General features: G+C 56.1%; 2 protein-coding genes across 4 annotated transcripts; one reads left to right on the top strand and one right to left on the bottom strand.

Annotated features, from left to right (window-relative positions):
* Nucleotides 1-1,436: 1,436 nt before the first annotated feature.
* CUTA (cutA divalent cation tolerance homolog) lies at nt 1,437-2,963 on the top strand. Of its 2 annotated transcripts, none has more exons than XM_036248847.1 (7): nt 1,437-1,464; nt 1,545-1,596; nt 1,863-2,071; nt 2,244-2,303; nt 2,409-2,454; nt 2,574-2,623; nt 2,745-2,963. In XM_036248847.1, the coding sequence occupies exons 2-7, from the start codon at nt 1,555-1,557 to the stop codon at nt 2,869-2,871; spliced, it is 534 nt and encodes a 177-aa protein (XP_036104740.1). In that variant the 5' UTR covers nt 1,437-1,464; nt 1,545-1,554; the 3' UTR covers nt 2,872-2,963. The 2 variants fall into 2 exon arrangements, with proteins under 2 accessions (XP_036104740.1, XP_036104741.1); XM_036248848.1 differs by having other exon boundaries at nt 1,444-1,464; nt 1,550-1,596.
* On the bottom strand, nt 2,938-8,446 carry PHF1 (PHD finger protein 1). Of its 2 annotated transcripts, XM_036248845.1 has the most exons (15): nt 8,246-8,446; nt 7,335-7,510; nt 7,162-7,243; nt 6,957-7,052; nt 6,415-6,515; nt 6,167-6,315; nt 5,885-5,980; nt 5,604-5,672; nt 5,350-5,473; nt 5,179-5,246; nt 4,912-5,016; nt 4,601-4,787; nt 4,409-4,503; nt 3,857-3,937; nt 2,938-3,701 (listed from the first exon to the last, which is right to left on the bottom strand). In XM_036248845.1, the coding sequence occupies exons 2-15, from the start codon at nt 7,491-7,493 to the stop codon at nt 3,413-3,415; spliced, it is 1,701 nt and encodes a 566-aa protein (XP_036104738.1). In that variant the 5' UTR covers nt 7,494-7,510; nt 8,246-8,446; the 3' UTR covers nt 2,938-3,412. The 2 variants fall into 2 exon arrangements, with proteins under 2 accessions (XP_036104738.1, XP_036104739.1); XM_036248846.1 differs by lacking the exon at nt 4,601-4,787 and having other exon boundaries at nt 3,523-3,701.
* Between the last annotated feature and the right edge of the window lie 317 nt (nt 8,447-8,763).

The raw sequence follows: 8,763 nt of genomic DNA, 5'->3' as shown, positions 1-8,763 counted from the left end.
GAAGAGTTTGAAAGACCTTGGAGATAGAGTGATCACATACCCAGGAAAACAAATCCCTAAAACAGAAAAACAAAAAGAAACCCAGTCCTGACAAAGATTCCAATGCAAACACGGAAAAGATCCCATAGAGATGTAGCTCAGAAACAAACTCCAAACCAGAGACAGGGATCTCGGGGAGACCCCACCCCCAAAGAGGTAGGTATGAGAGAACTCTGATATCAGCCTGGGAAATGCCCAGTCAGCCCACCCAACTGACCAGAGACCCAAGACCTAGAAAGGAGGAGGATTACTGGGGAGGGGGAGTGGCAAGAGCCTTTTACTGTGCTTCATCCTCCCACCGCTCTCTCCTCTCATTGGCCCCTCTCTCCATTTTTGGGTCACAGGATGTGCTTGCGCCCCAGGGAGGTTATGTAGGGCAGGTCCTGGCTCCTAGGGGGATGGGTTAAGGGAAGGAGACCCAAGGCTGACAAGTAGACCAGTCCTGGGGAGTGAAACACAAAGGGGATAAGGAACAAAAGGACCATCGCTACTTCCTGGTGTCCTCTCCATATCCCCAACCTGCAGCCCTCATCTCCACTTTTTCCCAGATTCACCAGTCTGTCTCCAGCTTTGGGGTTTCAAATTAAGAAGGCCGACGCGCCTGTAGCCCCATTTCATCATCCCATTTACAGGATCTCACGCTTTTTTTTTTTTTTTGGTACGTGCCCCTAGCGGGAACCGAACCCAGGACTCTCTGGTCCGCAGGCCTACGCTCCAACCGCTGAGCCAAAGCGGCCAGGGCTCATGCTCTTTTTGAAATGCGTCTATTCTCACCTAGCCATGGCCTAGCCGCACCGCGCCTGCATCATCACTCCCCTACCCATGGACAGCTGGCTTCCCCTCAGATTACCATTGTTCATTCCCAAAGCCAGGCATGTGTCAGTCCTAACCAAGAGGACAGGGGGCGCTCTCTTTACGCCCCCCACCCCTTAGCCCCGGTCAACCTCAGACCCTCCCACTTCTTCTGGCCTCGGGAACAGTTAGGGGCTGTTATGAGGCACACTCTGGGGACTAAGGCTGCTTGCCCACTCCACAACCTGGCGCATCGGGTCTGCGGGGTCTCCAGCCCCGCTTTCCTAGCGCCAGCTCTTTCATCACGTGGTTTGCAAGGCTGGCCTGCGATTGGCTTCTTCACGTCACTCATTGAGATACCGCCACCCGTGAGGACCGGCCCCCTCACGTGACAGTGGAACGCCGCAGCGGCCCTCCTCAGTTTGCAACTGGCCGTTTCCGGAAACGGCCGAGCTGCTTCCGTACACGGCTGCAGATCCTTCTGTCGATTGGTCAGTTTACCTTCGCCCCTCCCTCACCAGGAGGCGGGCAAATTGGGCCACTGAAGGCTGGGATTGGCTGGTTCTGGAGGCTCTAAAGTGCGGCTCTTACTGTCACGTGGTATGCGTTTTCTTATCACGTGGCACCACCCAGGTAAGAAGAGGCCGCTCTTCCTTGGTTTGGGGTCCCTTCTGGGCGTTACCTGTGGCCTTTGATAATCAACTCTCCTCCAGCATAGGCTGAATGAGAGGGGTGCGGGCTCCTGCAATCCTGCTCGGCGGAGGGGTGAGTGACCGGCCCCGCCCCTTCCGGTCCTCGAAGCCTCGACCACCACCCTCACCCAAAACCCCAGAGGTCGGCCTCTGAGGAGAGATTACAAACCGAGCCTTTGCCATAGTTTTTCACGTTTCTCTCCCAGTTTCAGGGACCTTTCCTTTCGGGGTGCAGAAGCGAGAGGGCAGAACCCGAGTGTCTGTCCAAGAGAAAGGTTTCTGGGGTGCAATTGCCTGGGGTATTTGTGGGGAGACACCGAATTCACCGCCTGCTCCCAGGCCGCTCTGCTCCTGTCGCTTCTTTGGATGCCGGCGCTGCTGCCTGTGGCCTCCCGCCTTCTGTTGCTACCCCGAGCCCTGCAGTCCATGGCTTCAGGAAGCCCCCCGACCCAGCCCTCGCTGGCCTCAGACTCCGGTTATGTTCCTGGCTCAGTCTCTGCAGCCTTTGTCACCTGCCCCAATGAGAAGGTCGCCAAGGAGATCGCCAGGTGGGGACCCCAGTATGGAGGGAGGATGATCATGAGGGAGGGTTGGGGGTGTTGGAGAAGAGTGCCCTCCCGCAGCTTCCTGCCTGCCCCAGCTTTGCAGACCTGTCTCTGGGCTGGCAGTGCAGAAATCCCGGTCATGGGGTGCTCTGAATGGGGCTCTCTTCACCTTCAGGGCTGTGGTGGAGAAACGCCTGGCAGCCTGCGTCAACCTCATCCCTCAGATTACATCCATGTGAGTCTTAGGAGCTGGGGCTAACCTAACCAGGGGCTGACTGGCAGTCCTTTTTCTTGGGGAAAACTCTCTGCTCCCACAACTCTCTCCCCCTGACCTTTTCAGCTATGAGTGGAAAGGAAAGATTGAGGAGGACAGTGAGGTGCTGATGGTGAGAATTATTTTCCCCACCCACAAAACGTCGCTTCTCTGATCCCTTTGACCCTTCCCCTTCATGAGATCCTGAAAACCTCACCCTCGGATTCAGTCATGTTTGTCTTCACCCCTTAGATGATTAAAACCCAAAGCTCCTTGGTTTCAGCTCTGACAGATTTTGTTCGGTGAGAACTTTGAAATGGCAGGGGTGAGGGTGGGTACTGGGGGGTGGGACTTGCTGGGCAGTCTCAGGGGTTGGGCTCCTTGGGTGATCTTTGAGTGACCCCTCCCCCCTTCTCCCCACAGCTCTGTGCACCCTTACGAAGTGGCTGAGGTGATTTCATTGCCTGTGGAGCAGGGAAACTCCCCATACCTGCATTGGGTGCGCCAGGTTACAGAGTCAGTTTCTGACTCCCGCACAGTCCCACCTTGATGAGCCCTGTTCCTGACATATTCCCCTTATACTTCAATGCCCTCTGACTTCCAGAGGATAACTGGGCCCCTAATAAATACTATCTTTGGGTCTTTCTGCCTTTTGCCTTTTCTTGTCACCTATGTGAATCTGGTTGGGAAGGTCAGAAGTGCTTCTAGTGCCTGCATTCTAATCTCTCAGAATGACTCAGCTGCTAGATTTGTTTATCTTTATTTCAATCATACAGAGCCCCGTATCCTTTATCATCCTTCCCCTCCTCAGTCTCCATCCCCAGGGGTTAAATAATTTTTAAAAATATTTTAAAAGCTGTAACAAAATAACATCAAAGGAAATGGGAAGAGGGATGGGGAAAAGCTCAGGAATCATGAAGGAAGTAGAGAAGAAAAAGCCTCTTCTCCACCCCCCTACCTGAATTCCGCCTGGGCAGTAGGGAAACTACCCCCTACCTCCCCAGGTACATCCCAGCTGCAGGTGAGGTCAGAGGTCAGGGTATGAAAAGTGCCGGTGTGTGTGAATGGGGAGATGGGCAGAGGCAGGCTGTTCAGAAGATGCCCCCACCTCCCCACTCAACCAGGTACTGCACAGAACCATCAGGCCGTACTCTCCGAGCCAGGACCCGGACAGGGTCTCCTCGAGACAGATAGCCAACCCCACCTCGGACCCCTCCCCCAGTCCCAGGAGACAAACTACGGCACAGGGGAGAAGAGAGTGCTGAGCGTCTAGGAAGACCTGGGGAGGGGGCTGGAACTGAGGAAGATGAGGCAGTCATTGGGTGGGGGGCACTTTTAGGGATGTCTGTGGGGAAACCAATGTGAAGTTCCAGGGGTGACCTAGGGAGAGAAGGCAATTGTAAGTCTAGTCAGACACAAGAAAGGACTGACCAGAAATAGAGGCCACATGTGGACAGAGGAATGAAGAAATGGAGACTGAGGACCTTAACACAGAGGCAGAGAGGGGTGTCACAGGTAAAGGGGTAGAATCTCACCTGTCTGGGGGTTCACCATCCCCAGAGGTCCCTGCAGTGCTGGCAGAGGGGTGGAAGGAAGCAAACATCCGGATGGGACTGCTGGAGTTGGGGAAGGGAGAAAAGTCAGGAGCTGAAGCAGGGCAACAGGACATTCTCCCCTTGGCAAAGGCAGAGCTTAAACACTACCCCCGAGAAATTTCCATCCCCAGGATACTGGGGATCAGACACTGGTTCTAGAAGCCTCTCTAGGACAAGAAGTGGGTAACCACGGGGGAGAGAGAAAAGAACTGTGGGTGAGAAAGTCCAGAGGATGTAGGCAACTGGAGAGGTTCTAGGGCAGTGGTTCTCAACCTTCCTAATGCCACGACCCTTTAATACAGTTCCTCATGTTGTGGTGACCCCCAACCATAAAATTATTTTTGTTGCTACTTCATAACTGTATTTTGCTACTGTTATGTCTTAGGTGACCCCTGTGAAAGGGTCGTTCGACCTCCAAAGCTGTCGTGACCCACAGGTTGAGAACTGCTGTTCTAGGGGAACATACCTAGTTGGAGGGGGAGGAGCACTGACCTGGGCAGGCAGCGGGCATCTGTGGGCCGGAAGTTGTAGCCGCTGCTGCCCTGGTAACTCTGGTTAGGGCTGGAGGGTGGTGGAGACACTGAGGCCTAGAAGCAGGAGCAAAAGACTGAGAGATAACCCTTGATTCTTTCCCATACTAGCATTTGCCCCATGGGATTCCCCAGGTTCCCCCTGTCTCTGTACCTGCAGTGCCCTCTGCAGAGGGGCCCGCTCCCTCTGCTCCTGGGGCTCTGGCTGATTGCGCACTGCTGAGGGCGGCCCCAACTCCTCCATCTTCCCCTTCTGCCTCCTCAGGGACTCTGGCTCCGGCCTCCGACGCTTCCCCAGGGGACGTGGAACCCCTCCCCCAGGGCCCTGCCCTGAAGGGAAGCTGTAAGAGGCCTCCTTATCCCCCCAGCCCCCTCCCGGACACCCCAAAGACCCCCCCATCTCTGTATATATTTACCCCCAGATTAATACCCTGAGAATTTCCCCATCCCCCCTGGACCAGTGACCTGGTGGGGGCTCCATCTCCAGCAGGGGACTCTATAGGAGGAGGGATCCGAGCATGGAGACCAAACAAGCATTTCCTCTTCTTAATCTCCCTCCCTGAAATGAAACTGGGGTGAGGAGAGAAATGATACAGGTCAGTGCTATAGGAAAGGGCCCCTCTTCTGACACTCAATCCTTTCCAGAGATGATCTTCCAGGTGGGTGGCAGCACCTCCCCTCCCAGGCTTCCATATCCGCATCTCCATCTTTCTGGGCTTCCCTTCAACTTACCGGTCCTTGTGGCTGTTGAGTGCAGAGAGGAGCTTGGAAGAACGTTCTCCCTTGGGGGTGTCTGAGAGCTGGGGAAGAGGAGGGAAAATGGGGTCAAGGACGCAGTGATCCCTCCCTTCCCCTTTCTTCACACCTCCCTATTCCACCATAACTCCCAAAGCTACCCCTTACCTCCCCAAGGAGCAAACTGTCCCAATTCTCAGAGGTGAAGGGGAGGATCTCACGGTCAAAATCAAAGTATTTTTTCTTACAGCAAACACTGAGGTGATAGAGGACAAGATGGGCCACATCCACCCTGGAGAAACATTGAGTTGTCAAGGTTGTGGAAGCATTACAAAAACCAGGGGAGTCCCGAGTGGCAGGTTGGGGCAGGTAGGGTGAAAAACGGGATGTTGAGAGAGGAGATACACTGAGGTCAAGCTCACCAGCGAAGCTGTAGCCTCCTGACCTTCTCAGGTCCCCCCCGACACACACAGCATTCAAACTCATAGAACCTAGATGTAGGCGACAGAGAGAACACACCTTATACAGGAAAACTATGCCATGCTATGGAGGACTCACAAAGTAAGGATGGGGTGAACTAGTGAGCAATACTTCAGAGGTTGTGAAGAGAATGGATCTAACACAGGCAGGTGTGGGGGAACTGAGAGGGTGGGGCAGATCAGGAGGGCTCCCTGGGCTCCTGGAGAGCTGCCCAGGGTCTCACCTGTCCCCATAGAGGAGGGGTTTGCTCAGACACTGGGTGCAGGCCTCATGGAACCACTGCAAGCAGTTCCGGCACTGCAGCATTTTCAGGTTCCACCTGTGGGGGCACAGAGGACCAGTGACCTCCAGACACTCTCCCCCTTAGCTGCTCCCAACCCTGCTCACCAGCTACTGCCACCCGCTTCAGCACTCTGCTTACCCTGTTCTTTCTCCTCCGCTCCCTAGGAGTTCCCATCCCACCACACTGCATCACTCACTCCTCAACCCCACCCTCATTACTCACTCCCCAGGACCACCACAGTAACAGTAGCTCTGCTGCCGGTTGCTCAGATGTCCAGCGTCCCAGTCCAGCCCCTTTAGTCCGTATGGCAGAGACAGCTTCATACCCAACATGGCCCGGGCATAGGGGCCCTTCTTCAGTGCACCCCCCCTCTGCAGAGATATAATGGGCAGGCTGCCTCAGAGGGGTGGGGAGAGGAAAGGCTCGGGAGAGGCTGTGGGTGGGAGACTCCCAGAGGAAGGTGCCTTTACCTTGGTGGCGATGGCAAAGACGCACTGGCGGCAGACCCAGGACGTGCCCTCTCCCTCTCCAGGGGCTGGGGCCCTTGGAACGTGGCAGTCCTGGTGATAAGCTGAATAATGATATTGGTAGAGCACTTACCGAGTTGTAAACCTATGCGCACTAGGTATTGGGAGAGGAAGACGCTTACCTATCTCATTTTCATTTAATCCTTGACCACGGTCCTATTTAGGAGTGGGGGTGTTACCCTTATTTTACAGGTGAGGGAACTGAGGCTTCTAGAGTTTTAGAAACTTGTCCAAGGTCATATGGTTAAGAAAGAGGGTACTTGAACCACCCTCAGCCTGCCAAACTCACACATCCCATTCCACAACTGCCTCTCATTGTGTTGGGAAGAGATTGAGGTTACAGGGTTGAGGAAACTGGCCAGAGCAGTGGCATGGGGACTCAGGCCAGGGCAGGTGGTATAAGGACCAGTGCTGGTGGGAAAGGGACAGGGGTTGACTGGAATGTCCAGGGCAAGCTGGACCATTCAGGTGTCCTGCCCTCTCACCGTGGCGACACTTCTCACAGCTGACCAGCCGGTTCCCAGGGACCACAGTCTCAGAGCGACAGACACAGCAGAGGAGTTCCTCCCCAGGGAGGGCAGCTATGAGGGAACACAGTGTTACAGGGGCCTGTCCTTAAGCCCCTTTTGTCCCCCAAGGCAGGTTTCTGTCTTCCATGGGATGCACACTTCCAGGCCTCTAGGGTCTCACCAGGGCTAATATCTTTCCATAGAACCAGAAACTGGGAATCATCCTCAAACTGGACCAGGCACACCTCCCGAGCACTGTCCACCTGGAATGATGAGCAGAGAGGATAAAATGGGAATCAGAACTTGATTAGGAAAATGGGGGAAAGGTGGCAGGTCAGAGGTCAAAGATCTTACCTTCTTGATGGTCCCCAAGTATAGCAGCCCATCTGTCCATCTGGCCAGCACATCTTGACCCTCCCAAAGTCGAGGCCTGGGGCCTGAGGTGGGAGCAGGGGAAGCTGGGTCCCAAAGTGGGGGGGCACCCGAGCGGCTCAGCCGGGGGGGCTGTGCCATTGCATCCTGGGGGGGGCCTGGCCAGAAGTAGAATGTGAGGAGGTTATGAAAGCTGAGAAACACTCCTTATTTTCTTTGCCCATTTTTCTGTCAAGACTCAAGCAGCTTCCCCCTCAGTCTCCAAGTCCCTAAGACGCCTGGACAGGAAAGCTCAGCACCCCTCCTGAGCTTCTTGACTCAAGCTCTCCCAACTGTAATGACTGGGTCTTCTCTCCCTAACTAGCTGCCCCCACCCCCACCCCTAGTTTTCTAGTTTCCCAGCTTCCAGAGCTCCCCTGGGATATTATATCCTGGCCTTGAGATTCTAACAGAAATGATGATTGCAGAAGCAAAGGTTACTACTCAGTTTCTACTCTCACCTTCTGCTGTTTAGAGGCACCACAATTGAGGTTGGCTAGAAATGTATTTTGGGAGCTTTTTTGGAGACGTTTTCCAGAGTAGAAAACAACTGCCTCCCCGGGCCCGCACGTCTCATTCAGAATAATCACCCAGGTGCCAGGTTATGTCAGGTCACCCTCAAATTCGGGGCTCCCAGCTCTGGGGTTAGGTAACTTCCCTAAGTGCCCCGGGAGGGGGGCGTGTCCCAGTCCAGGTCTCTACTACCCAAGACCGAGAGTCCAACAAGGGACTTGAGTCGGCCCAGCCCGACCCTACGCCAGGATGGCGAGGCTCTCCCGCCCGCGCTCTGCGCGCCGACCCCCGGCTCCCTGCACCCCCCCCCCCCCCGCGAGCGTCTCCCGCCGCCTCCTTACCAGTGACAGCTGGGGCCGCCGGGAGCCGGGCAGAGGCAGACGTGGGAGACCGAGGCAAATCCTCCGCGCGGGGAGGGCACGTCTGGGCGTCGGGGGGCGTGCAGGCAGAGGCCGGGGGGTCCCCAGGCCCAGCCCCTTCGTCCCGGCAGCTCTGGGGCGTATGACGCAGCAGCCAAAGCAGCGGCAGCGGCAGGAGGAGGCGGCCGGGGAAGGAGGGGAGGAGAGGGGAGGGACAAACCGGCTCAGGGGGAGGGTGGTGGGAGGGGAGGACTGGGGGGAAGGAGGAGCCGGGGGGCGGGGGGACGGGCACCACCTCACCCCACCTCCCTCACCTCCAACAGGCTTGGAGGGCGCCGAGCTAGCGGCGGCTTGTCGCGGTTGAGGCTGGCGGACAGTCGGACCCGGCGGGAAGGGGAATTCCCGAAGCCCCTTCCTCCGAAGGGAGACCCGCCCTGGGGGCAGGAGGGAATCCCCCCTCCCGGCAGCCCGTCTCCGGACTGACCCCGGTTCCATGCCAC

The sequence above is a fragment of the Molossus molossus genome, unplaced genomic scaffold, assembly GCF_014108415.1.
Source record: "Molossus molossus isolate mMolMol1 unplaced genomic scaffold, mMolMol1.p scaffold_m16_p_8, whole genome shotgun sequence".
NCBI classification, from domain to species: Eukaryota; Metazoa; Chordata; class Mammalia; order Chiroptera; family Molossidae; genus Molossus; species Molossus molossus.
The sequence above is the reverse complement of the archived record's forward strand: the minus strand, read 5'-3'. Positions and strand labels throughout refer to the sequence as shown.

What these genes read in the sequence shown, in the direction of transcription:
- CUTA (XM_036248847.1), top strand. Translation starts at nt 1,555, where the DNA reads ATGAGAGGGGTGCGGGCTCCTGCAATCCTGCTCGGCGGAGGG. An exon ending in CAATCCTGCTCGGCGGAGGG is followed by an intron (nt 1,597 to 1,862) that starts GTGAGTGACCGG and finishes GCCTGCTCCCAG; the next exon opens with GCCGCTCTGCTCCTGTCGCT. An exon ending in GCTCTGACAGATTTTGTTCG is followed by an intron (nt 2,624 to 2,744) that starts GTGAGAACTTTG and finishes TTCTCCCCACAG; the next exon opens with CTCTGTGCACCCTTACGAAG.
- PHF1 (XM_036248845.1), bottom strand. Translation starts at nt 7,493, where the DNA reads ATGGCACAGCCCCCCCGGCTGAGCCGCTCGGGTGCCCCCCCACTTTGG. An exon ending in GGAGATGGAGCCCCCACCAG is followed by an intron (nt 4,788 to 4,911) that starts GTCACTGGTCCA and finishes GGCCTCTTACAG; the next exon opens with CTTCCCTTCAGGGCAGGGCC. An exon ending in GATGGTGAACCCCCAGACAG is followed by an intron (nt 3,702 to 3,856) that starts GTGAGATTCTAC and finishes TTCTCTCCCTAG; the next exon opens with GTCACCCCTGGAACTTCACA.